Genomic DNA, 27,816 nt, shown 5'->3' with positions numbered 1-27,816 from the left:
ACCACAGGTTCTGTTAGACCTGGGCTCTGACCGTTAACCACAGGTTCTGTCAGACCTGGGCTCTGACCGTTAACCACAGGTTCTGTCAGACCTGGGCTCTGACCGTTAACCACAGGTTCTGTCAGACCTGGGCTCTGACCGTTAACCACAGGTTCTGTCAGACCTGGGCTCTGACCGTTAATCACAGGTTCTGTCAGACCTGGACTCTGACTGTTAATCTAAAAAAAAAAACGGAATATAATGATATTCCAAAAAAGGTCCAGAAATCAGGATGAAAAATATACATTCTATTTGGACACAGTTCTATTAGAACACACCACAAACTACACATATCTAGGACTAAATATCAGCTGCACAGGTAGCTTTCACATGGCTGTGAAGGAGCTGAGAGACAAAGCAAGAAGAGCATTCTATGCCATTTAAAGGAACATTAAAATCGAAATTCCAATTAGAATCTGGCAGCAACAAAAATCTAATCAGTTATTGAACCAATTGCTCTAAATGGCAGTGAAGTATAGGGTCCACTATCTAATAATGAATTTACCAAATGGGACAAACATCCAATTGAAATACTGCATGCAGAGTTTTGCCAGACTGTGTTGCAAGTGCAAAGAAAACCTCCAAATAACACATGTAGAGCAGAAATGGGCCAAAGCCCCCACCTCATTCAAATCCAAAGAAGAGACATCACATTTTACAACCATCTAAAACCAAGTGACCCCAAAACATTCCATCACAGCTCTACAATGTCAAGAGATGAAACAAGAGAAGAGTCCCCTCAGCCAGCTGGTTCTGAGGCTCAGTTCACTAACCCAAACCAACCCCATAGAGCCTCAGGACATCACTCAGAAAATCTGGCCCAACCAAATCATCACAACGCAAAATGAAAAATACATCACCTATTGGAAAGACACCACAAAAACATCCAAGTAAACTTCAATGCTACAGACAGTACTTGGTGGCAGACTATCTGACCACTGTGACATATAGAAAACTGAGGAAAACACTGACTAGGTACAGACTCAGTGAGCACAGTCTGGCTATAGAGACAGGTCATCACAGGCAAACCTGGCTGTCCAGAGAGGACAGGCTGTGCTCACTCTGTTCCAGGGGAGAGGTAGAGACAGAACTGCATTTCCTATTACACCGTGGCAAATACGCAGACCTAAGAGAATAGTGCTTTCCCAAAATTATCATTCAGTACAAAGAATTTGAAACTATAAAATATATTTAACTATAAAATATTTATTGGGTGAAAACCCAATATGTGCAGTTTTGTCAGCCAAATATGTGTCCTCCTGCCACAACCTGAGGGACAGCCAAATATGTGTCCTCCTGCCACAACCTGAGGGACAGCCAAATATGTGTCCTCCTGTCACAACCTGAGGGACAGCCAAATATGTGTCCTCCTGCCACAACCTGAGGGACAGCCAAATATCTGTCCTCCTGCCACAACCTGAGGGACAGCCAAATATGTGTCCTCCTGCCACAACCTGAGGGCAGCCAGTGAAAAGTGCAATGTAATGTCAATAATATTCAGTTTTGTTTTGGCTTTCGTACACCATGTCATGTGTCTTCTCAGTCAGGTTGAGACTGGTCTACTACTATTGATTTAATGTATTGTTATTCTCATTAATATTGTTGCTGTTAATGGTAATCCCATGTCCACTACTATTATTATTGCTGTTGGTCCCACCATTTCTGTTATATGTATACTTTGACAATGTAAGTAATTTAACTTTTCATGTCAATAAAGTCTATTGAATTGAATTGAATAGTGCAAAAAGGGTCAATGCAGATATTCTGGTTAGCTATTTGGTTAATTATTTATCAGTCTTATGGCTTGGGGGTAGAAGCTGTTCAGGGTCCTGTTGGTTCTAGACTTGGTTCTAGACTTGGTTCCAGACTTGGTTCATTGGTACCACTTTCAGTGCGGTAGCAGAGCGAAAAGTTTATGACTTGGGTGGCTGGAGTCTTTGACAATTTTTTGGATCTTCCTCTGACACGGCCTGGTATCGAGGTCCTGGATGACAGGGAGCTCAGCCTCAGTGATGTACTGAGCTGTATGCATTACCCTCTGTAGAGCCTTACCCTCTGTAGAGCCTTACCCTCTGTAGAGCCTTAGCCCTCTGTAGAGCCTTACCCCTCTGTAGAGCACTACCCTCTGTAGAGCACTACCCTCTGTAGAGCACTACCCTCTGTAGAGCACTACCCTCTGTAGAGCCTTTCCCTCTGTAGAGCACTACCCTCTGTAGAGCCTTTCCCTCTGTAGAGCACTACCCTCTGTAGAGCCTTTCCCTCTGTAGAGCACTACCCTCTGTAGAGCCTTACCCTCTGTAGAGCACTACCCTCTGTAGAGCACTACCCTCTGTAGAGCCTTACCCTCTGTAGAGCACTACCCTCTGTAGAGCACTACCCTCTGTAGAGCAGTACCCTCTGTAGAGCCTTGCCCTTTGTAGAGCACTACCCCTCTGTAGAGCACTACCCTCTGTAGAGCACTACCCTCTGTAGAGCCTTGCCCTCTGTAGAGCACTACCCTCTGTAGAGCACTACCCTCTGTAGAGCACTACCCTCTGTAGAGCCTTGCCCTTTGTAGAGCACTACCCCTCTGTAGAGCACTACCCTCTGTAGAGCACTACCCTCTGTAGAGCCTTGCCCTCTGTAGAGCCTTGCCCTCTGTAGAGCACTACCCTCTGTAGAGCCTTGCCCTCTGTAGAGCCTTGCCCTCTGTAGAGCACTACCCTCTGTAGAGTCTTACCCTCTGTAGAGCCTTGCCCTCTGTAGAGCACTACCCTCTGTAGAGCACTACCCTCTGTAGAGCACTACCCTCTGTAGAGCCTTACCCTCTGTAGAGCCTTGCCCTCTGTAGAGCACTACCCCTCTGTAGAGCCTTGCCCTCTGTAGAGCCTTGCCCTCTGTAGAGCACTACCCTCTGTAGAGCACTACCCTCTGTAGAGCCTTGCGGTCGGATGTCAAGCAGTTGCCATACCAAGCAGTGATGCAGCCAGTCAAGATGCTTTCTGTGGTGCAGCTGTAGACGTTTTTAAGGATTGGTTGAATTGACTTCCTGGTTGTCCCCAGGTCAGAAGCTATTGGTTGTTTTGACTTCCTGGTTGTCCCCAGGTCAGAAGCTACTGGTTGTTTTGACTTCCTGGTTGCCCCCAGGTCAGAAGCTATTGGTTGTTTTGACTTCTTGGTTGCCCCTAGGTCAGAAGCTACTGGTTGTTCTGACTTCCTGGTTGCCCCCAGGTCAGAAGCTACTGGTTGTTTTGACTTCCTGGTTGCCTCCTGGTCAGAAGCTATTGGTTGTTTTGACTTCCTGGTTGTCACCGGGTCAGAAGCTACTGGTTGTTTTGACTTCCTGGTTGCCTCCTGGTCAGAAGCTATTGGTTGTTTTGACTTCCTGGTTGCCCCCAGGTCAGAAGCTACTGGTTGTTTTGACTTCCTGGTTGCCTCCTGGTCAGAAGCTATTGGTTGTTTTGACTTCCTGGTTGCCCCCAGGTCAGAAGCTACTGGTTGTTTTGACTTCCTGGTTGCCTCCTGGTCAGAAGCTATTGGTTGTTTTGACTTCCTGGTTGCCACCGGGTCAGAAGCTACTGGTTGTTTTGACTTCCTGGTTGCCTCCTGGTCAGAAGCTATTGGTTGTTTTGACTTCCTGGTTGCCACCGGGTCAGAAGCTACTGGTTGTTCTGACTTCCTGGTTGTCCCCAGGTCAGAAGCTACTGGTTGTTCTGACTTCCTGGTTGCCCCCAGGTCAGAAGCTACTGGTTGTTTTGACTTCCTGGTTGCCCCCAGGTCAGAAGCTACTGGTTGTTTTGACTTCCTGGTTGCCCCCAGGTCAGAAGCTACTGGTTGTTTTGACTTCATGGTTGCCCCTAGGTCAGAAGCTACTGTTAGTTTTTACTTCTGGTTGCCCCCAGGTCAGAAGCTACTGGTTGTTTTGACTTCCTGGTTGCCTCCTGGTCAGAAGCTATTGGTTGTTTTGACTTCCTGGTTGTCACCGGGTCAGAAGCTACTGGTTGTTTTGACTTCCTGGTTGCCTCCTGGTCAGAAGCTATTGGTTGTTTTGACTTCCTGGTTGCCCCCAGGTCAGAAGCTACTGGTTGTTTTCACTTCCTGGTTGCCCCTAGGTCAGAAGCTACTGGTTGTTTTGACTTCCTGGTTGCCTCCTGGTCAGAAGCTATTGGTTGTTTTGACTTCCTGGTTGCCACCGGGTCAGAAGCTACTGGTTGTTTTGACTTCCTGGTTGCCTCCTGGTCAGAAGCTATTGGTTGTTTTGACTTCCTGGTTGCCACCGGGTCAGAAGCTACTGGTTGTTTTGACTTCCTGGTTGCCACCGGGTCAGAAGCTACTGGTTGTTTTGACTTCCTGGTTGACCCCAGGTCAGAAGCTACTGGTTGTTTTGACTTCCTGGTTGACCCCAGGTCAGAAGCTACTGGATTCCCTGGCAGAGACGTGGGACTTCTTCTTCTTTCCATGCTTCAGGTTATCTTCTATGATTCCACATCAACATCACTATAAAATAGTAACTGCATACAAAGTAAGACATCTGTCATATTGGGCTGAGTTATGTGCAGTTATCTGGATCATCTCTGTTCTCAGTGGTTAGCATGATGCCAGACAAGATCATATTTTTTCTCAGTGATTAGCAGGATGCCAGACCAGAGAGACTGTGATATAGTGAGCAGGAGAGCGATCTGACAGGAAACTGTCTCAGAGTGAAATCAGAATGGAGCCTTCTTCCCATGACCGCTGTCGACCCCCACCTCAGTGTGTGTGTGTATGTGTGTATGCATGCGTCTGTGTCTGTGACTTCTCTGCACAGTTCTCCACTGACATCATTAGAGTGACTGGGTGACCCAGATCTGCTGTCTCCTCTGCCAGGAGCCAGGGACAAACTGGAGCACACAGGAGAGATAGTAGAGTAGAGAGAGAAACCAGAGAGATTGATAAAGAGACTGAGGGATGGACAGAGAGAGAGAGACAGGGAGTGAGATAGATAAAGAGACTGAGGGATGGACAGAGAGAGAGACAGGGAGTAAGATGGATAAAGAAACTGAGAGATGGACAGAGAGAGAGACAGGGAGTGAGATAGATAAAGAGACTGAGGGATGGACAGAGAGAGAGACAGGGAGTGAGATAGATAAAGAGACAGGGATGGACGGAGAGAGAGACAGGGAGTGAGATAGATAAAGAGACTGAGGGATGGACAGAGAGAGAGACAGGAAGTGAGATAGATAAAGAGACTGAGGGATGGACAGAGAGAGAGACAGGGAGTGAGATAGATAAAGAGACTGAGGGATGGACGGAGAGAGACAGGGAGTAAGATGGATAAAGAAACTGAGAGATTGACAGAGAGAGAGACAGGAAGTGAGATAGAGACTGAGGGATGGACAAAGAGAGAGACAGGAAGTGAGGGTGATGGATACAAATAACCTATGCTAGGAGACAGAGGTTTGATGGAGAACACGGGGATGGATAGAAAGACTCCCTCATTTGCGGCAGAAATAGAAAGAGAGGCGAGAACAGAGAACAGGACCAAGAGAGAGGAGAGAACAGGACCAAGAGAACAGAGAACAGGACCAGGAGAGGAGAGAACAGGACTAAGAGAGAGGAGAGAACAGGACTAAGAGAGAGGAGAGAACAGGACTAAGAGAGAGGAGAGAACAGGACTAAGAGAGAGGAGAGAACAGGACTAAGAGAGAGAGAGAGAGAACAGGACCAAGAGAACAGAGAACAGGACCAGGAGAGGAGAGAACAGGACCAGGAGAGAACAGGGAACAGGACCAGGAGAGAGGAGAGAACAGGACCAAGAGAGGAGAGAACAGGACCAGGAGAGGAGAGAACACGACCAGGAGAGGAGAGAACAGGACCCAGAGAACAGGACCAGGAGAGAACAGAGAACAGGACCAGGAGAGGAGAGAACAGGACCAGGAGAGGAGAGAACAGGACCAGGAGAGAACAGGAACAGGACCAGGAGAGAACAGAGAACAGGACCAGGAGAGGAGAGAACAGGACCAGGAGAGGAGAGAACAGGACCAGAGAACAGGACCAGGAGAGAGGAGAGAACAGGACCAGGAGAGGAGAGAACAGGACCAGGAGAGGAGAGAACAGGACCAGAGAACAGGACCAGGAGAGAACAGAGAACAGGACCAGGAGAGGAGAGAACAGGACCAGAGAGGAGAGACAGGACAGAGAACAGGACCAGGAGAGAACAGAGAACAGGACCAGGAGAGGAGAGAACAGGACCAGGAGAGAACAGGGAACAGGACCAGGAGAGAACAGAGAACAGGACCAGGAGAGGAGAGAACAGGACCAGGAGAGGAGAGAACAGGACCAGGAGAGAACAGGACCAGGAGAGAACAGGACCAGGAGAGAACAGAGAACAGGACCAGGAGAGGACGAGAACAGGACCAGGAGAGGAGAGAACAGGACCAGGAGAGAACAGGGAACAGGACCAGGAGAGAGGAGAGAACAGGACCAAGAGAACAGAGAACAGGACCAGGAGAGGAGAGAACAGGACTAAGAGAGAGAGAGAGAAAAGAAAGAGGAGTGGCTCTAGGCAGAACCAGAACCAGTACACGAACCAGTACCAGTATCAGAACCAGTATCAGAACTAGTATCAATATCAGAACCAGTACCAGTATCAGAACCAGTATTAGTACCAGTATCAGAACAGTACCAGTATCAATATCAGAACCAGTACCAGTATCAGAACCAGTATTAGTACCAGTATCAGAACAGTACCAGTATCAATATCAGAACCAGTACCAGTATCAGAACCAGTATTAGTACCAGTATCAGAACAGTACCAGTATCAATATCAGAACCAGTACCAGTATCAGAACCAGCATTAGTACCAGTATCAGAACAGTACCAGTATCAATATCAGAACCAGTACCAGTATCAGAACCAGTATTAGTACCAGTATCAGAACTGGTATCAGTATCAATATCAGAACCAGTACCAGTATCAGAACCAGTATCAGAACCAGTACCAGTATCAGAACCAGTATCAGTATCAATATCAGAACCAGTACCAGTATCAGAACCAGCATTAGTACCAGTATCAGAACAGTACCAGTATCAATATCAGAACCAGTACCAGTATCAGAACCAGTATTAGTACCAGCATCAGAACTGGTATCAGTATCAATATCAGAACCAGTACCCGTATCAGAACCAGTATCAGTACCAGTATCAGAACTAGTGTCAGTATCAATATCAGAACCAGTATCAGGACTAGTATCAGTTTCAATATCAGAACCAGTACCAGTATAAGAACCAGTATTAGTACCAGTATCAGAACTGGTATCAGTATCAATATCAGAACCAGTACCAGTATCAGAACCAGTATCAGTACCAGTATCAGAACTAGTATCAGTATCAATATCAGAACCAGTATCAGGACTAGTATTAGTACCAGTATCAGAACTAGTATCAATATCAGAACCAGTACCAGTATAAGAACCAGTATTAGTACCAGTATCAGAACTGGTATCAGTATCAATATCAGAACCAGTATCAGTACCAGTATCAGAACTAGTATCAGTATCAATATCAGAACCAGTATCAGGGCTAGTATTAGTACCAGTATCAGAACTAGTATTAGTATCAATATCAGAACCAGTACCAGTATCAGAACCAGTATTAATATCAGTATCAGAACTAGTATCAATATCAGAACCAGTACCAGTATCAGAACCAGTATCAGAGCCGTACCAGTATCAGAACAGTACCAGTATCAGTATCAGAGCAGTACCAGTATCAGAACCAGTATCAGTACCAATATCAGTATCCGTATCAATACCTAGAAGTATGTAGCATCACACTAAAGGCAGAACAAAGACCAGTAAAGGTGACAGACTTCTCCTCCTCTTTCTCCCCTCTCTGCTTTATTAACTGCTCTGTACAACACTCTGCCTCTCCTTCAGCCAGGGCCTGTCTGTTAGCATAGCTAGCCCCATTAGCATTCCTATTGGAACACACTGTTCCAGCAAGCTAATGGAAGGAATCACACATTCTTTATTAACTGCTCTGTACAACACTCTGCCTCTCCTTCAGCCAGGGCCTGTCTGTTAGCATAGCTAGCCCCATTAGCATTCCTATTGGAACACACGGTTCCAGCAAGCTAATGGAAGGAAACACATTCTTTATTAACTGCTCTGTAGAACACTCTGCCTCTCCTTCAGCCAGGGCCTGTCTGTTAGCATAGCTAGCCTCATTAGCATTCCTATTGGAACACACTGTTCCAGCAAGCTAATGGAAGGAAACACACATTCTTGTTTGAAGTCCCGGGGTGAGGAGGGGTGAGGGAAATTATACCCTTGCTTACATCACTCTCCCCTTCCCTAAAGAGACAGTCAGCCATGCATGGATAGACCTTGTTAATGCTGGGTTAGACCTTGGTAATGCTGGGTTAGACCTCGGTAATGCTGGGTTAGACCTTGTTAATGCTGGGTTAGACCTTGGTAATGCTGGGTTAGACCTTGGTAATGCTGGGTTAGACCTTGGTAATGCTGGGTTAGACCTTGTTAATGCTGGGTTAGACCTTGGTAATGCTGGGTTAGACCTTGTTAATGCTGGGTTAGACCTTGGTAATGCTGGGTTAGACCTTGGTAATGCTGGGTTAGACCTTGGTAATGCTGGGTTAGACCTCTGTAATGCTGGGTTAGACCTCTGTAATGCTGGGTTAGACCTCTGTAATGCTGGGTTAGACCTCTGTAATGCTGGGTTAGACCTTGTTAATGCTGGGTTAGACCTTGGTAATGCTGGGTTAGACCTTGGTAATGCTGGGTTAGACCTTGGTAATGCTGGGTTAGACCTCGGTAATGCTGGGTTAGACCTTGGTAATGCTGGGTTAGACCTTGGTAATGCTGGGTTAGACCTTGGTAATGCTGGGTTAGACCTTGGTAATGCTGGGTTAGACCTTGGTAATGCTGGGTTAGACCTTGGTAATGCTGAGTTAGACCTTGGTAATGCTGGGTTAGACCTCTGTAATGCTGGGTTAGACCTTGTTAATGCTGGGTTAGACCTTGGCGATGGTGGGCTGGGCAAGGCCATATTGAACTAGAAAATGACATTTCCCTAAAGGTGATGTGTGTCTCTTCTGTAGTCTTAAGCACATGTGTTTCAGGGTGGGAGAAGTACCAGCAGAACAGACTGGAAAGACCTAGTGCTTTTTCCCACAGTATGTATCCGGAATTTAACACTAACACACACACTAACACACACACTAACACACACACACACACACACTCTAGAATTCAGACGAAATATATTGATACTGATATCGTCACAGCTCTAGAATTCAGACTAAATATATTGATACTGATATCGTCACAGCTCTAGAATTCAGACTAAATATATTGATACTGATATCGTCACAGCTCTAGAATTCAGACGAAATATATTGATACTGATATCGTCACAGCTCTAGAATTCAGACTAAATATATTGATACTGATATCGTCACAGCTCTAGAATTCAGACTAAATGTATTGATACTGATATCGTCACAGCTCTAGAATTCAGACTAAATATATTGAAACTGATATCGTCACAGCTCTAGAATTCAGACTAAATATATTGATACTGATATCGTCACAGCTCTAGAATTCAGACTAAATATATTGATACTGATATCGTCACAGCTCTAGAATTCAGACTAAATATATTGATACTGATATCGTCACAGCTCTAGAATTCAGACTAAATATATTGATACTGATATCGTCACAGCTCTAGAATTCAGACTAAATATATTGAAACTGATATCATCACAGCTCTACAATTCAGACTAAATATATTGATACTGATATCGTCACAGCTCTAGAATTCAGACTAAATATATTGAAACTGATATCGTCACAGCTCTAGAATTCAGACAAAATATATTGATACTGATATCGTCACAGCTCTAGAATTCAGACTAAATATATTGATACTGATATCGTCACAGCTCTAGAATTCAGACTAAATATATTGAAACTGATATCGTCACAGCTCTAGAATTCAGACTAAATATATTGATACTGATATCGTCACAGCTCTAGAATTCAGACTAAGGGACAAGATGGGAGTCTTACTCAGTATCACCCTCAATTACATGAATTTCTCTTTCTACTGTCTCTTCTCAAAGGGAGTAAAAATCAGGATCATCCTCTTTCCTTTTATCTCTCTCTCTTTCTCCCTGTCTCTCTCTCTCTTTCTCTCTCTTTCTCCCTGTCTCTCTCTCTCTCTCTCTCTCTCTCTCTCTCTCTCTCTCTCTCTCTCTCTCTCTCTCTCTCTCTCTCTTTCTCCCTGTCTCTCTCTCTCTCTGTCTCTCTCTTTCTCCCTGTCTCTCTCTCTCTCTCTCTCTCTTTCTCTTTCTCCCTGTCTCTCTCTCTCTCTCTCTCTCTCTCTCTCTCTCTTTGTCTCTCTCTCTCTTTCTCTCTCTTTCTCCCTGTCTCTTTGTCTCTCTCTTTCTCGCTCTGTCTCTCTCTCTGTCCGTCTCTGTCTCTCTCTTTCTCTCTTTCTCTCTCTCTGTGTGTCTCTCTCTGTCTGTCTCTCTCTCCTCTCTCTCTCTTTCTCATTACTCTGTGGTACAGCTTGGGTGACACTACAGAGTAGACCTTAAACTGGAGAGACCGTTCCATCTAAGTGGCCTGTATTGCTGACTAGGCCACATCTGCTACTGATTAAAGCGTCCAGAAGGGGCACAGACAAAGGATCAGTTTGTTTTGACAAGGGAAGAATGTACGTTTTGTTGAAGTTTTGTTCCCATACCCCATCGGCAATGGATCTCTCTCTCTCTCTCTCTCTCTCTCTCTCTCTCTCTCTCTCTCTCTCTCTCTCTCTCTCTCTCTCTCTCTCTCTCTCTCTCCTCTCTCTCTCTCTCTCATTGGTCATTGTTGTGTTGTAAGAGATTTCATCTGTGAACAATTTCTCTCCAATTTAGTTGTTTTGCATTGATGTCATTACTCCAGTCAATGCATTGATGTGGTGGTTGTCAAACTCTGGTTAGCTAGATGTTTTGTGTTGTGGTTGACTGAGTCAATGTATTATCGGAAGACAGTCTCCCTTCACCAATGTTTTGTTCCTTTTCAGGTTTCATAACAAAATAGTTCTGGTAAAGAAGTTGTTCTGGAAAGGATTTGGTTAAATGAAGTCCCAAACAAGCAAACTAGTTCCAGATCTCCCCATAATAGGTATTTAGTGTCATTAGCAAACACTCAGTCTGGGATTTTCCATGGTGTGGACGTATTATTTTACTGTCAATGGTTGGTACAGGGTGGGACAGTTACTGTCTCTCCTCTGATATACAGTTAGTTACTGTCTCTCCTCTGATATACAGTTAGTTACTGTCTCTCCTCTGATATACAGTTACTGTCTCTCCTCTGATATACAGTTAGTTACTGTCTCTCCTCTGATATACAGTTAGTTACTGTCTCTCCTCTGACATACAGTTAGTTACTGTCTCTCCTCTGATATACAGTTAGTTACTGTCTCTCCTCTGATATACAGTTAGTTACTGTCTCTCCTCTGATATACAGTTAGTTACTGTCTCTCCTCTGATATACAGTTAGTTACTGTCTCTCCTCTGATATACAGTTAGTTACTGTCTCTCCTCTGATATACAGTTAGTTACTGTCTCTCCTCTGATATACAGTTAGTTACTGTCTCTCCTCTGATATACAGTTAGTTACTGTCTCTCCTCTGATATACAGTTACTGTCTCTCCTCTGATATACAGTTAGTTACTGTCTCTCCTCTGATATACAGTTAGTTACTGTCTCTCCTCTGATATACAGTTACTGTCTCTCCTCTGATATACAGTTAGTTACTGTCTCTCCTCTGATATACAGTTAGTTACTGTCTCTCCTCCGATATACAGTTAGTTACTGTCTCTCCTCCGATATACAGTTAGTTACTGTCTCTCCTCCGATATACAGTTAGTTACTGTCTCTCCTCTGATATACAGTTAGTTACTGTCTCTCCTCTGATATACAGTTAGTTACTGTCTCTCCTCTGATATACAGTTAGTGACTGTCTCTCCTCTGATATACAGTTAGTGACTGTCTCTCCTCTGATATACAGTTAGTTACTGTCTCTCCTCTGATATACAGTTAGTTACTGTCTCTCCTCTGATATACAGTTAGTTACCGTCTCTCCTCTGATATACAGTTAGTTACTGTCTCTCCTCTGATATACAGTTAGTTACTGTCTCTCCTCTGATATACAGTTAGTTACTGTCTCTCCTCTGATATACAGTTAGTTACTGTCTCTCCTCTGACATACAGTTAGTTACTGTCTCTCCTCTGATATACAGTTACTGTCTCTCCTCTGATATACAGTTAGTTACTGTCTCTCCTCTGATATACAGTTAGTTACTGTCTCTCCTCTGATATACAGTTAGTTACTGTCTCTCCTCTGATATACAGTTAGTTACTGTCTCTCCTCTGATATACAGTTAGTTACTGTCTCTCCTCTGATATACAGTTACTGTCTCTCCTCTGATATACAGTTAGTTACGGTCTCTCCTCTGATATACAGTTAGTGACTGTCTCTTCTCTGATATACAGTTAGTGACTGTCTCTCCTCTGATATACAGTTAGTTACTGTCTCTCCTCTGATATACAGTTAGTTACTGTCTCTCCTCCGATATACAGTTAGTTACTGTCTCTCCTCTGATATACAGTTAGTTACTGTCTCTCCTCTGATATACAGTTAGTTACTGTCTCTCCTCTGATATACAGTTAGTTACTGTCTCTCCTCTGATATACAGTTAGTTACTGTCTCTCCTCTGATATACAGTTAGTTACTGTCTCTCCTCTGATATACAGTTAGTTACTGTCTCTCCTCTGATATACAGTTAGTTACTGTCTCTCCTCTGATATACAGTTAGTGACTGTCTCTCCTCTGATATACAGTTAGTTACTGTCTCTCCTCTGATATACAGTTAGTTACTGTCTCTCCTCCGATATACAGTTAGTGACTGTCTCTCCTCTGATATACAGTTAGTTACTGTCTCTCCTCTGATATACAGTTAGTTACTGTCTCTCCTCTGATATATAGTTAGTTACTGTCTCTCCTCTGATATACAGTTACTGTCTCTCCTCCGATATACAGTTAGTTACTGTCTCTCCTCCGATATACAGTTAGTTACTGTCTCTCCTCTGATATACAGTTAGTTACTGTCTCTCCTCTGATATACAGTTAGTTACTGTCTCTCCTCTGATATACAGTTAGTTACTGTCTCTCCTCTGATATATAGTTAGTTACTGTCTCTCCTCTGATATACAGTTACTGTCTCTCCTCCGATATACAGTTAGTTACTGTCTCTCCTCTGATATACAGTTAGTTACTGTCTCTCCTCTGATATACAGTTAGTTACTGTCTCTCCTCTGATATACAGTTAGTTACTGTCTCTCCTCTGATATACAGTTAGTTACTGTCTCTCCTCTGATATACAGTTAGTTACTGTCTCTCCTCTGATATACAGTTAGTGACTGTCTCTCCTCTGATATACAGTTAGTTACTGTCTCTCCTCTGATATACAGTTAGTGACTGTCTCTCCTCTGATATACAGTTAGTTACTGTCTCTCCTCTGATATACAGTTAGTTACTGTCTCTCCTCTGATATACAGTTAGTTACTCTCTCCTCTGATATACAGTTAGTTACTGTCTCTCCTCTGACATACAGTTAGTTACTGTCTCTCCTCCGATATACAGTTAGTTACTGTCTCTCCTCTGATATACAGTTAGTTACTGTCTCTCCTCTGACATACAGTTAGTGACTGTCTCTCCTCTGATATACAGTTAGTTACTGTCTCTCCTCTGACATACAGTTAGTGACTGTCTCTCCTCTGATATACAGTTAGTTACTGTCTCTCCTCTGATATACAGTTAGTGACTGTCTCTCCTCTGATATACAGTTAGTGACTGTCTCTCCTCTGATATACAGTTAGTGACTGTCTCTCCTCCGATATACAGTTAGTTACTGTCTCTCCTCTGATATACAGTTAGTTACTGTCTCTCCTCTGACATACAGTTAGTTACTGTCTCTCCTCTGATATACAGTTAGTTACTGTCTCTCCTCTGACATACAGTTAGTTACTGTCTCTCCTCTGATATACAGTTAGTTACTGTCTCTCCTCTGACATACAGTTAGTTACTGTCTCTCCTCTGACATACAGTTAGTTACTGTCTCTCCTCTGATATACAGTTAGTGACTGTCTCTCCTCTGATATACAGTTAGTTACTGTCTCTCCTCTGACATACAGTTAGTTACTGTCTCTCCTCTGATATACAGTTAGTGACTGTCTCTCCTCCGATATACAGTTAGTTACTGTCTCTCCTCTGATATACAGTTAGTGACTGTCTCTCCTCTGATATACAGTTAGTTACTGTCTCTCCTCTGATATACAGTTAGTTACTGTCTCTCCTCTGATATACAGTTAGTTACTCTCTCCTCTGATATACAGTTAGTTACTGTCTCTCCTCTGACATACAGTTAGTTACTGTCTCTCCTCCGATATACAGTTAGTTACTGTCTCTCCTCTGATATACAGTTAGTTACTGTCTCTCCTCTGACATACAGTTAGTGACTGTCTCTCCTCTGATATACAGTTAGTTACTGTCTCTCCTCTGACATACAGTTAGTGACTGTCTCTCCTCTGATATACAGTTAGTTACTGTCTCTCCTCTGATATACAGTTAGTGACTGTCTCTCCTCTGATATACAGTTAGTGACTGTCTCTCCTCTGATATACAGTTAGTGACTGTCTCTCCTCCGATATACAGTTAGTTACTGTCTCTCCTCTGATATACAGTTAGTTACTGTCTCTCCTCTGACATACAGTTAGTGACTGTCTCTCCTCTGACATAGTTACTCAGTTACTTTCCTCCAGCTCAGTATTTACTCCGTGTTTTCCGCATACTCTTACCCTGCCCCCTTTCTCTCTGTTCTATTCTACACAACAAACACAGAGCCCTCTAATGGACAATGTATTTCCTCTGAAACTGACATTTCAATAGACTCAAATATGGTTATGGTTTGAGGACAGATTTATTTTAAGTGGTTGACAAATGGTAAGCACTGATTTTTGAGTGTACAGCAGGTGTGGTTTCCTGTGGGAGTCTCATTGTGTGTGTCTGTGTGTTCCAGGGTGTCCATGAGTCTAAAGGAGTGACTGAGGACTAACTGTGATGTGTGTGTTCCAGGGTGTCCATGAGTCTAAAGGAGTGACTGAGGACTAACTGTGATGTGTGTGTTCCAGGGTGTCCATGAGTCTAAAGGAGTGACTGAGGACTAACTGTGATGTGTGTGTTCCAGGGTGTCCATGAGTCTAAAGGAGTGACTGAGGACTAACTGTGATGTGTGTGTTCCAGGGTGTCCATGAGTCTAAAGGAGTGACTGAGGACTAACTGTGATGTGTGTGTTCCAGGGTGTCCATGAGTCTAAAGGAGTGACTGAGGACTAACTGTGATGTGTGTGTTCCAGGGTGTCCATGAGTCTAAAGGAGTGACTGAGGACTAACTGTGATGTGTGTGTTCCAGGGTGTCCATGAGTCTAAAGGAGTGACTGAGGACTAACTGTGATGTGTGTGTTCCAGGGTGTCCATGAGTCTAAAGGAGTGACTGAGGACTAACTGTGATGTGTGTGTTCCAGGGTGTCCATGAGTCTAAAGGAGTGACTGAGGACTAACTGTGATGTGTGTGTTCCAGGGTGTCCATGAGTCTAAAGGAGTGACTGAGGACTAACTGTGATGTGTGTGTTCCAGGCTGTCCATGAGTCTAAAGGAGTGACTGAGGACTAACTGTGATGTGTGTGTTCCAGGGTGTCCATGAGTCTAAAGGAGTGACTGAGGACTAACTGTGATGTGTGTGTTCCAGGGTGTCCATGAGTCTAAAGGAGTGACTGAGGACTAACTGTGATGTGTGTGTTCCAGGGTGTCCATGAGTCTAAAGGAGTGACTGAGGACTAACTGTGATGTGTGTGTTCCAGGGTGTCCATGAGTCTAAAGGAGTGACTGAGGACTAACTGTGATGTGTGTGTTCCAGGCTGTCCATGAGTCTAAAGGAGTGACTGAGGACTAACTGTGATGTGTGTGTTCCAGGGTGTCCATGAGTCTAAAGGAGTGACTGAGGACTAACTGTGATGTGTGTGTTCCAGGGTGTCCATGAGTCTAAAGGAGTGACTGAGGACTAACTGTGATGTGTGTGTTCCAGGGTGTCCATGAGTCTAAAGGAGTGACTGAGGACTAACTGTGATGTGTGTGTTCCAGGGTGTCCATGAGTCTAAAGGAGTGACTGAGGACTAACTGTGATGTGTGTGTTCCAGGGTGTCCATGAGTCTAAAGGAGTGACTGAGGACTACCTGCGTCTGGAAGCTTTGGTTCAGAAGGTGGTGTCTCCCTACCTGGGAACCCACGGTCTCTACTCCAACGACGGATCCTCAATGCAATACTCCTCCTGCGTACTGGGTAGTTAGACTAATACTCATACAGCTAAATGATTTACATTTCATCAATACTCCTCCTGCGTACTGGGTAGTTAGACTAATACTCATACAGCTAAATGATTTACATTTCATCAATACTCCTCCTGCGTACTGGGTAGTTGGACTAATACTCATACAGCTAAATGATTTACATTTCATCAATACTCCTCCTGCGTACTGGGTAGTTAGACTAATACGCATACAGCTAAATGATTTACATTTCATCATGCATGATTTGTACTCTCCATTCACAGCTGTTCAGCTGATGTGCTGTTAGTTTCCTGTGTTATACTAGTCTAGATGGCCTCAACGTCTGTCTTGTTTTCACTTCTTCACATCCCATCTTTCTCCCTCCCTCTCTCCCTCCCTCCTTCCATCCCACCACTTCTTTCTCTCCTTCACTCATCCCTCTTCACCCCTCCTCCTATCCTCTCTCCAGAAAAGCGTCTGCAGCGGCGGTGGCCCAAGTCAGGCGACGCCCCCGCCAAGAACCTGGTGATGCGCTCCAAGTCCTACAACGTGCCCATGTTGACGCCTGTGGTGGAGTATGATACCGAGACAGGCTCCGTGAGCAGCATGGGCATCCGCCGCCATTCCGTCTGCGAGATGACTTCCTGTCTGGAAGAAGGCGCCATCAACGACATCAGCACCACTTCCTCCCTGGCCTCCGCGGCCCAGCCGGGCCTCTCCTCCCTGGAGCAGGAGCTCAGCCTGACAGGGGTTGTTGGTGGTGGAGGAAGTCTGGATCTCTGTGGGTCTGTGGGGTCTGAGTCTTTGGGGTCCCACCTCCAGCCCTCCATCTTTCAGGACTCCCACTCCCCAGGACCCTTCCTCCACGGCGGGGGGGAGTCGACAGTGTCCCCCTCTGTTCTGTGTCAGGCCCACTCTGGTTCGGAGACGGGGTCGATCCCCAGCTGTTCCTCCAGCCCGGAGACAGTGGTAGATCAGATACTGGACTCTATGGACTCTGACCCTGATGGCATCTTCATAGACTTCTCCCACCACAGCTGCTCAGACTCTTCATCCTCTGGTTACAGCAGGGAGAGTGGTAGACAGAGTGTGGTATAATTTGGGGTTTCTGGTAACTTTTCCCTAATCCCAGTTGGATGATCTTGGATTGCCTGCTTATTCACTACTGATTTCTGTAAAATCTGTGACTAGTGAGAAAGTGTCTGGAGATTTGCAGCCGTAGGTCTGATGGATCTCAAGGGAATATCACACATCCTGGCACCATCGGTACTCCACACACACTGTCGTCTCTAAACACACCGTTCCTTCTAGGGTCTATTTCTCATGGAATATTTCTACAGTAAACTCCCTTTTATTAAATACATTTTCTTTGCTTGATTTTCACTTCTAGTGCTTCATTTGGAGGATAAACTCTACGTATTTGTATTTCTTTGTGTTTGTATTACTGACGCTCAGTTACTGACCACTTTAAATCAGTCTGAGGTGTCTCCTCAAGTCTTGTGAAAGGCTCAGTGGAAAGGAAACAGTCTGAGGTGTCTCTTCAGTCTTGTGAAAGTTCCAGTGGAAAGGAAACAGTCTGAGGTGTCTCTTCAGTCTTGTGAAAGTTCCAGTGGAAAGGAAACAGTCTGAGGTGTCTCTTCAGTCTTGTGAAAGTTCCAGTGGAAAGGAAACAGTCTGAGGTGTCTCTTCAGTCTTGTGAAAGTTCCAGTGGAAAGGAAACAGTCTGAGGTGTCTCCTCAAGTCTTGTGAAAGTTCCAGTGGAAAGGAAACAGTCTGAGGTGTCTCTTCAGTCTTGTGAAAGTTCCAGTGGAAAGGAAACAGTCTGAGGTGTCTCTTCAGTCTTGTGAAAGTTCCAGTGGAAAGGAAACAGTCTGAGGTGTCTCTTCAGTCTTGTGAAAGTTCCAGTGGAAAGGAAACAGTCTGAGGTGTCTCTTCAGTCTTGTGAAAGTTCCAGTGGAAAGGAAACAGTCTGAGGTGTCTCTTCAGTCTTGTGAAAGTTCCAGTGGAAAGGAAACAGTCTGAGGTGTCTCTTCAGTCTTGTGAAAGTTCCAGTGGAAAGGAAACAGTCTGAGGTGTCTCTTCAAGTCTTGTGAAAGTTCCAGTGGAAAGGAAACAGTCTGAGGTGTCTCTTCAGTCTTGTGAAAGTTCCAGTGGAAAGGAAACAGTCTGAGGTGTCTCTTCAGTCTTGTGAAAGTCTCCAGTGGAAAGGAAACAGTCTGAGGTGTCTCTTCAGTCTTGTGAAAGTTCCAGTGGAAAGGAAACAGTCTGAGGTGTCTCTTCAGTCTTGTGAAAGTTCCAGTGGAAAGGAAACAGTCTGAGGTGTCTCTTCAGTCTTGTGAAAGTTCCAGTGGAAAGGAAACAGTCTGAGGTGTCTCTTCAGTCTTGTGAAAGGCTCCAGTGGAAAGGAAACAGTCTGAGGTGTCTCTTCAGTCTTGTGAAAGGCTCAGTGGAAAGGAAACAGTCTGAGGTGTCTCTTCAGTCTTGTGAAAGTTCCAGTGGAAAGGAAACAGTCTGAGGTGTCTCTTCAGTCTTGTGAAAGTTCCAGTGGAAAGGAGCAGAGATGAATCAGACCTAGCTGAGCTCTCTGGGATGACCCACACCTGGTTCACCAGAGGTCATGAGTTCATTGCTTTCTGTCTCTTGTTCAAGAGGCAGTGCTGGGGTGAGGAGATAAGATTCCAGTGTTCACATGTCTTCATTTTAAGCAGTAGGTATCATGTAGGCCTGGGTGATATTTCTGACACAGTGATCTGTGGCAGGGCCTTTGTTTCTGCTTCAACATTGCCCCCATGTGGACGGGATGTGCAAGTGTCTGCTGCGCCAGAGTCAAATCTTAATGTCAAATACACAAAGAGATGTGTTTTGCAACGTGAAGGAGCTGGTGGCTCAGTGGTAAGGATCTCACCCCATAAGCATGGGGTTGTAGGTATGATTCCTAACAAAGCTTGGAGGACTGTGACAACTGCTGGGGGTTTCCCTCCTGTGAACAGCATCAGTTATGGAGGAAAACCTCTGGAAAAAGTAGACCCATAGGTTTTTAAAAAGGTCCATTTGAAAATGAAGGGTCTACTTTTTCAGAGGTTTATGACCACAACACATCCTGATCCAGAGCTGTGACTGGGGTTTAAACCTACAACCCTGAACATACAGGGTGAGATCTTTACACCAGAGCCACAGACCCCTTCACACTCAGACTGGGGTTTGAACCTACAACCCTGAACATACAGGGTGAGATCTTTACACCGGAGCCACAGACTCCTTCTCACTCTGCCCTCTTCAAACTCAGAAGCCTTCTCACTCTGCCCTCTTCACACCTCTAACTATTTTCTTTGTCATTTTCACATTGAGAATTGCTTAAATTACCACTAACTCAAACCCAAGCTCAGAACCCATAACCTCTGTGTTTGAAGGCAGGAATTGAACCTCAAAGCCACAGACTCTCACACTTCTAGCTCTTCTTACTAGGAACCAAATAGTTAAACACATGCCTTCTCTCAACTAATGATTTAGTATGATCGTTTGTATTCTAAATGAATTTGTGACACAGCCATGACCAACTTATGGAGTTGGTTTTATGATTTTCTAAACAATGACACGTTCAAATGTATTGCCATTAATTATTGTAGCACTTGATGGACAAGTCATTCTGATTTGATCTCATGATTATGTTAAACTGAACCTCAACTCAAACTTGACATTTAATGCAGAATTTTTGTTGGTCTGTTTAAGATTATGGGCTTGATTCAATCCGTAGCGCTGAAGATCTGCTGTATAGCGTGATTTAAATTGTCACCTGACCCTTCGGAAAGTATTCAGACCCCTTGACTTTTTCCAAATGTTCTTACGTTACAACTTTATTCTAAAAATGTATTTCAAAAAAAATAAGCCCTCATCAATTTACACACAATGCCCCATAATGACAAAGCAAAAACCGTTAAAAGTTTTGCAAGTTAATTACAAATAAAAAATGTAATATTACATTTACATAAGTATTCAGACCCTTTACTCAGTACTTTGTTGAAGCACCTTTGGCAGCGATTACAGCATCGAGTCTTCTTGGGTATGACGATACAAGCTTGGTACCCCTGTATTTGGGGAGTTTCTCCCATTCTTCTCTGCTTGAGAGGACCTGCAATGCCAGGTTGGGGAGCGTTGCTGCAAAACTATTTTCAGGTCTCTCCTGAGATTTTTTATTTTATTTAACCTTTATTTAACCAGGAAAAGCCCATTGAGACCCAGAGTCTCTCTTTCAAGGGAAAGCTGGCCCAGTCTGAGGTCCTGAGCTCTCTGAAGCAGGTTTTCATCAAGGAACTCTCTGTACTTTGCTCCGTTCATCTTTCCCTCAATCCTGACTAGTCTCCCAGTCCCTGCCGCTGAAAGATATCCCCACAGCATGATGCTGCCACCACCATGCTTCACCGTAGGGATGGTGCCAGGTTTCCTCCAGACGTGATGCTTGGCATTCAGGCCAAAGAGTTCAATCTTGGTTTCATCAGACCAGATAATCTTGTTTCTCATGGTTTTTAGGTGCCTTTTTGAAATATTTAGGACTAACTTCTTGTTTCTCATGGTCTGAGTCCTTTTGGCAAACTCCAAGCGGGCTATCATGTGTCTTTATAGTGAGGAGTGGCTTCCATCTGGCCACTCTACCATAAAGGCCTGATTGGTGGAGTGCTGCAGAGATGGTTGTCCTTCTGGAAAGTTCTCCCATCTCCACAGAGGAACTCTAGAGCTCTGTCGGGTTCTTGGTCACCTCCCTGACCAAGGTCCTTCTCCCTGATTGGTCAGTTTGGCCTGGCGACCAGCTCTAGGAATTCTTGGTGGTTCCATACTTCTTCAGTTTAAGAATGATGGAGGGCTCTGTGTTCTTGGGACCTTCAATGCTGCATACATTTTTTGGTACTGTTCCCCAGATCTCCCTTCCCCAGATTTAGACACAATCCTATCTCTGAGCTCTATGGACAATTCCTTCAACCTCATGGCTTGGTTTTTGCTCTGACATACACTGTCAACTGTGGGACCTTATATAGACAGGTGTGTGCCTTTCCAAATCATGTCCAATAAATCAAATTTACCGCAGGTGGACTCCAATCAAGTTGTAGAAACATCTCAAGGATGATCAATGGAACAGGATGCACCTGAGCTCAATTTTGAGTCTCATAGCAAAGGGTCTGAATACTTTATGTAAATAATTTGGATTTGACTTTTATAAATTATCAACAAAAAATAAATGTTTTGCTTTGTCGTTATGGGGTATTGTGATGTCATTATGGGGTATTGTGATGTCATTATGGGGTATTGTGATGTCGTTATGGGTATTGTGATGTCATTATGGGGTATTGTGATGTCACCATGGGGTATTGTGATGTCATTATGGGGTATTGTGATGTCGTTATGGGGTATTGTGTGTAGATTGCTGAGGAATTGTTTTTATTTAATCCATTTTAGAATAAGGCTGTAACGTAACAAAATGTGGAAAAAGTCAAGGGGTCTGAAAACTTTCCGAAGGCACTGTATGCAGACTGCAAACATTCTTTAAATTTCAATCGAGCTATACAGGGGATCTTCAGTACTATGAACAGAACATAGCCCTAACATTGCCTAAATAGCAAGTATCACACTTGATTTTTCTGAAGATAAAATTTGTATACAGATTTTTATTAAGATGAATAACTTTCTACAGCTCTTTTCTTTTTGTTCCCATTGGTTCTGCTCAGGCTGATGTGTATCCAGATAGACATTGGTTCTGTTCAGGCTGATGTGTATGCAGATAGACATTGGTTCTGTTCAGGCTGATGTGTATGCAGATAGACATTGGTTCTGTTCAGGCTGATGTGTATCCAGATAGACATTGGTTCTGCTCAGGCTGATGTGTATCCAGATAGACATTGGTTCTGTTCAGGCTGATGTATGTCCAGATAGACATTGGTTCTGCTCAGGCTGATGTGTATCCAGATAGACATTGGTCCTGTTCAGGCTGATTGCTGATGTGTATCCAGATAGACATGGGTCCTGTTCAGGCTGATTGCTGATGTGTATCCAGATAGACATTGGTCCTGTTCAGGCTGATTGCTGATGTGTATCCAGATAGACATTGGTCCTGTTCAGGCTGATTGCTGATGTGTATCCAGATAGACATTGGTCCTGTTCAGGCTGATTGCTGATGTGTATCCAGATAGACATTGGTCCTGTTCAGGCTGATTGCTGATGTGTGTCCAGACAGATATTATGGTTGACATTATTTACATGTCAGTTTATATCAATGATGATTCCCATCAAGAGGTACGATCACTTGATTTGATCAAGTGTCTCTACAAGGGCTGGTTTGTATGAAGAAATGTAATGTATATGAAATATGTTTTACGTGAAGAAAGTGATTTGCAAGGAATGAATTATGATCTACATCCTAAATGGCACCATATTCCCTACGTAGTGCACTACTTTTGAAGAGGACCCATAGGGGTCTGGTCAAAAGTAGTGCACTATATAGGGAATAGGTATTAGTACACAGCCATGATGAAATCTAAACTGTTGTTTAACTCATATGATGTACGGAGGAAGAAACTGAAAGTTGAGTCTGAGTGACACAACAATGTCCATTTTTATTTTTCTTATAAACACCTAGAACTGATGAAACAGACCAGCTCACAAGACGTTGTGTTTTTTCTTCAACATAAATATGCAGACTTCCTTTGAAAATGGAATCACAACGCAAACAAATGTGCGTGTGAAATGTCACCCTATTCCCTACGTAGTGCACTACTTTTGACCAGGGCTCTGGTGCACTAGGGATCAGGATGGCATTTCAGACGGGTTCAGAGTCATTTTCTAAATCCATTTTTCAGACTCTAGTGACTTGACTGCAAACTGTCTTTTCTCTCGCAACTACAAAACATGAGTGACCATCTTCACAACAACGATAAAGAAAACGAAGAGGCAACACCATGTTTCTTAAAGCATTTCCAATAATGGGAGACCGAAACAGTTATTATGGGTTTTTAAAGAGTTAATAATAATAATACCGTTTTTTTCCAGCAAATAAAAAGCACTTTGGTCATCTTCACACAGACTGTGCCACGCCAAAAAGTACCAAAAAAAAAAGAACTACAATAGTTTGTGTGACATTGAAACATGTAACATTGTTTCTATACACGACTTTAAAGTGCACATTTTCAGGCATTCCAACTGTAGCAGATAACATCGACTGTGTGTACAGCAACTAAGACCCGGGACCTCTTTGTTCTAAATATAATACAAACACTTTCAGTCTATCTGTATTGAGCTACGAGTTATTGCTTGAAATACAGTCTAACCATTGAAATAACTCAAATGTGCTGTGAAAAAAACATGCAACGCAAAATATTAAAAAGGCAAGGAGGGTGAGAAAAAGCAACATTTTGACTGGGTTGTGACGATGGCTCACATGCCTGAATAGCAATATTCAACCAGACTGCACACATCACTGTGTCTGGTTTAGAAAATAGGGTTGTGAGTACAGAAGCCAATACTGAATGGTATCACCATAAAAGGTCGCGACCCCACTCCCTCAGGGTCTCAGTATGTAAGAAACACATTTCCATTACAGACTTGTACAGGTGTGTACCAGGACCAACATAAGCCCCCCCCTCCCCCCAAATGGTCATTATAAGAGTAACATAGTTAATGTTCATGTAGCTGTCAGTCACACACCGTTGAGTTTTGGCTAGCGGGCCTGGATGTCTCAATTTCACATACAGAATACTAACCCAGATATGTTGGCTGGGTTTACATATTCCCATCCACCCAGTACAATACTGTACCTCCCACCAAGCCAGTACTGTACCTCCATTCTAGCCAGTACTGTACCTCCCTTCTAACCAGTACTGTACCTCCCACCAATACAGTACCTCCCTTCTAACCAGTACTGAACTGTACCTCCCTTCTAGCCAGTACTGTACCTCATCTAGCCAGTACTGTACCTCCCATCCAGCCAGTACTGTACCTCCCACCAAGCCAGTACTGTACCTCCCATCTAGCCAGTACTGTACCTCATCTAGCCAGTACTGTACCTCCCATCCAGCCAGTACAGTACCTCCCATCTAGCCAATACAGTACAGTACCTCCCATCTAGCCAGTACAGTACCTCTTCTAGCCAATACAGTACAGTACCTCCCATCCAGCCAGTACTGTACCTCCCACCAAGCCAGTACTGTACCTCCCTTCTAACCAGTACAGTACCTCATCTAGCCAATACAGTACCTCATCTAGCCAATACAGTACCTCCCATCCAACCAGTACTGTACCTCCCATCCAGCCAGTACTGTACCTCCCATCTAGCCAGTACTGTACCTCCCATCCAGCCAGTACTGTACCTCCCATCTAGCCAGTACTGTACCTCCCATCTAGCCAGTACTGTACCTCCCATCCAGCCAGTACAGTACCTCCCGTCTAGCCAGTACAGTACAGTACTTCCCATCTAGCCAGTATAGTACCTCCCATCTAGCCAATACAGTACAGTACCTCTCATCTAGCCAGTACAGTACAGTACCTCTCATCTAGCCAATACAGTACAGTACCCCCCATCCAGCCAGTACAGTACCTCCCATCTAGCCAGTACAGTAGCTCCCATCTAGCCAATACAGTACAGTACCTCCCATCCAGCCAGTACAGTACATCCCATCTAGCCAATACAGTACAGTACATCCCATCTAGCCAGTACAGTACAGTATCTCCCATCTAGCCAATACAGTACAGTACCTCCCATCTAGCCAATACAGTACAGTACCTCCCATCTAGCCAATACAGTACAGTACCTCCCATCTAGCCAGTACAGTACAGTACCTCCCATCTAGCCAATACAGTACAGTACCTCCCATCTAGCCAGTACAGTACAGTACCTCCCATCCAGCCAGTACAGTACCTCCCATCTAGCCAATACAGTACAGTACATCCCATCTAGACAATACAGTACAGTACCTCCCATCTAGCCAATACAGTACCTCCCATCTAGCCAATACAGTACAGTACATCCCATCTAGACAATACAGTACAGTACCTCCCATCCAGCCAGTACAGTACCTCCCATCTAGCCAATACAGTACAGTACATCCCATCTAGCCAATACAGTACAGTACCTGCCATCTAGCCAGTACAGTACAGTACCTCCCATCTAGCCAATACAGTACAGTACCTCCCATCTAGCCAGTACAGTACCTCCCATCTAGCCAGTACAGTACAGTACCTCCCATCTAGCCAGTACAGTACAGTACCTCCCATCTAGCCAGTACAGTACAGTACCTCCCATCTAGCCAATACAGTACAGTACCTCCCATCTAGCCAGTACAGTACCTCCCATCTAGCCAGTACAGTACAGTACCTCCCATCTAGCCAATACAGTACAGTACCTCCCATCTAGCCAGTACAGTACCTCCCATCTAGCCAATACAGTACCTCCCATCTAGCCAATACAGTACCTCCCATCTAGCCAGTACAGTACAGTACCTCCCATCTAGCCAGTACAGTACAGTACCTCCCATCTAGCCAGTACAGTACAGTACCTCCCATCTAGCCAATACAGTACCTCCCATCTAGCCAATACAGTACAGTACAGTACCTCCCATCTAGCCAATACAGTACAGTACCTCCCATCTAGCCAATACAGTACAGTACCTCCCATCTAGCCAATACAGTACAGTACCTCCCATCTAGCCAGTACAGTACAGTACCTCCCATCTAGCCAGTACAGTATCTCACCTATTTTCTCACCAAACATTTGAGTGATGTGTTGTGTTTTATCCTGCCTCTGTCTCTCCAATACAGCTGTCACTTAGCTTATCATTAGAAACGCCAAACACACAGAAACATTGTTCATCTATTCTGAACTTTGGTGTACTGTTGTTGTTGTCAAAAGCAACAAGAAAAAAGCCTACATTGAATTTAGCAGAAAGTACAACCTGTTTGTGTGTATGTAGGCTTTAAAACACATTATTATTATTACAGTCCGTCAGTTCTCACAGTGAAATGACTGCGTTTGTGTGTCACAGTCGTCAAACTAAACAGCTGCATTATAATGCACATTGTCCTCACTAGTCTGAAGTGCTGACTACTCTTATCTTTTCAACTGAATTGTCATCTTGCTGTGTTTTGATCCCATCCCTCTGAGAACACAAAACCTGTATAGCTTAAAATAACTTTTTAAACAATTCAAACATTTTGTACCTTTTTCAACAACAACAACAACAACAACAAATACTGAAAGGGTAAAATAAATATATCTTGAATTGCACAAGTGTAATAATGTAAGCACTCCGTTATGAACTCTGAGAATGGGGCTGTTTGTCCGTCAGACCATAGATACAGGGAAGCCCAGTCAGTCCGTGAGCGAAAGGACAACAGCGCCCTTGTGTGGTGAGAGAATGTATGACATCTTCCAGAGCCAGCTGTGACCTGATCAGCTTACTGTCATGATTTGATCTTCCAGAGCTGAGGACAGAAAGGTGTGGTAAGTTCTTCCTTCATACTGACATCTACACACTCAACAAATCAACTCCATTTCAAATAAACTGGTACATAAGTATAAGTACTAGTACTACACCCCCCCCCCCCCCCCCCCGTGTGTTACCTTCAGGTTGAAGCCCAGCAGATCACTGATGACCCCGGACACAGCAGACAGGATGACCACCTGGGTGATGTTGTAGAGCAGAGGGTTCATGGTCAGACCATACAGCCTGAATGGAGCATCCAACTCCTGGGGAGTGAGAGGAGGTAGGAGGGGGGAGAGGTTAATGATGGAGATGAGAGAACAAATAGAGAGATGGAGCTAGCCGTACCTTCAATAGCTTGGTGGCCAGCTTCAGTACGTTGTTGACTAATGTCAGATCGTCCTTCTTGTTTGGTTTCTTCTCCATCTTCAGGTACAGATTAATCTGGTGAAAACAGCTGGTCAATACAAGCTGAGCCTTAGAGGAAATATCCATCCCAAACCACTCATTCCTTTCATTTACAGTGTTGAATAACACTCATATGTGAGAAGGGGGTACAAAATTGTTGTCACAGGGGCACTGCTCCCCCCTCAGAACCGCTAGTGTGGAGAATAGGTACGTTTCTCGACAAATACACAGACTTTGAGAAGGGATTGCGTGATTAGCTTAGCAACCGCGTTACGCAGCATGACAACGTGAACGCGATTGGTCGACAGTCTACTGGCTGGGGCCATGTTGCACCCTGGACTAAAGAGGCAGACAAATGGGCTAGACCCTCCATTAAATTACACATTTCTCAAGGTAGGAATATAGCAGAAATGTGATCAATGGCTCATTCCAGAGAAGACATCCTCCCAAGTTAAAACACAGGCCAGTATTGAAATCTGACATGTATGATAGATGTT

At 44.2% G+C, this 27,816-nt stretch overlaps 2 protein-coding genes across 23 annotated transcripts in view; one reads left to right on the top strand and one right to left on the bottom strand.

Annotated features, from left to right (window-relative positions):
* Positions 1-23,091, top strand: part of LOC106594897 (proline-rich protein 5) — a 73,190-nt gene extending 50,099 nt beyond the window's left edge. For 7 of the 8 annotated variants that reach the window (XM_082964169.1, XM_082964171.1, XM_082964168.1 and 4 more), the window contains 2 exons: positions 16,323-16,464; positions 16,921-23,091. In XM_082964169.1, coding sequence (XP_082820295.1) covers positions 16,323-16,464; positions 16,921-17,549 — 771 coding nt within the window. In that variant the 3' untranslated portion in view covers positions 17,550-23,091. The remainder of the gene's footprint in view (positions 1-16,322; positions 16,465-16,920) is intronic. The other variant, XR_014381233.1, reaches the window with a different exon arrangement.
* Positions 23,034-27,816, bottom strand: part of LOC106596506 (protein PHTF2) — a 133,665-nt gene continuing 128,882 nt past the window's right edge. For 11 of the 15 annotated variants that reach the window (XM_082964177.1, XM_082964183.1, XM_082964173.1 and 8 more), the window contains 3 exons: positions 27,260-27,355; positions 27,052-27,177; positions 23,034-26,912 (listed from right to left, as the gene is read on the bottom strand). In XM_082964177.1, coding sequence (XP_082820303.1) covers positions 26,892-26,912; positions 27,052-27,177; positions 27,260-27,355 — 243 coding nt within the window. In that variant the 3' untranslated portion in view covers positions 23,034-26,891. The remainder of the gene's footprint in view (positions 26,913-27,051; positions 27,178-27,259; positions 27,356-27,816) is intronic. The other 4 variants (XR_014381236.1, XR_014381237.1, XR_014381234.1 and 1 more) reach the window with 4 other exon arrangements.

This window comes from Salmo salar, chromosome 17 (assembly GCF_965601325.2).
Source record: "Salmo salar chromosome 17, fSalSal1, whole genome shotgun sequence".
Classification (NCBI taxonomy): Eukaryota; Metazoa; Chordata; class Actinopteri; order Salmoniformes; family Salmonidae; genus Salmo; species Salmo salar.
Note: the sequence above shows the minus strand (reverse complement) of the source record. Positions and strands in the feature narration are given on the sequence as shown.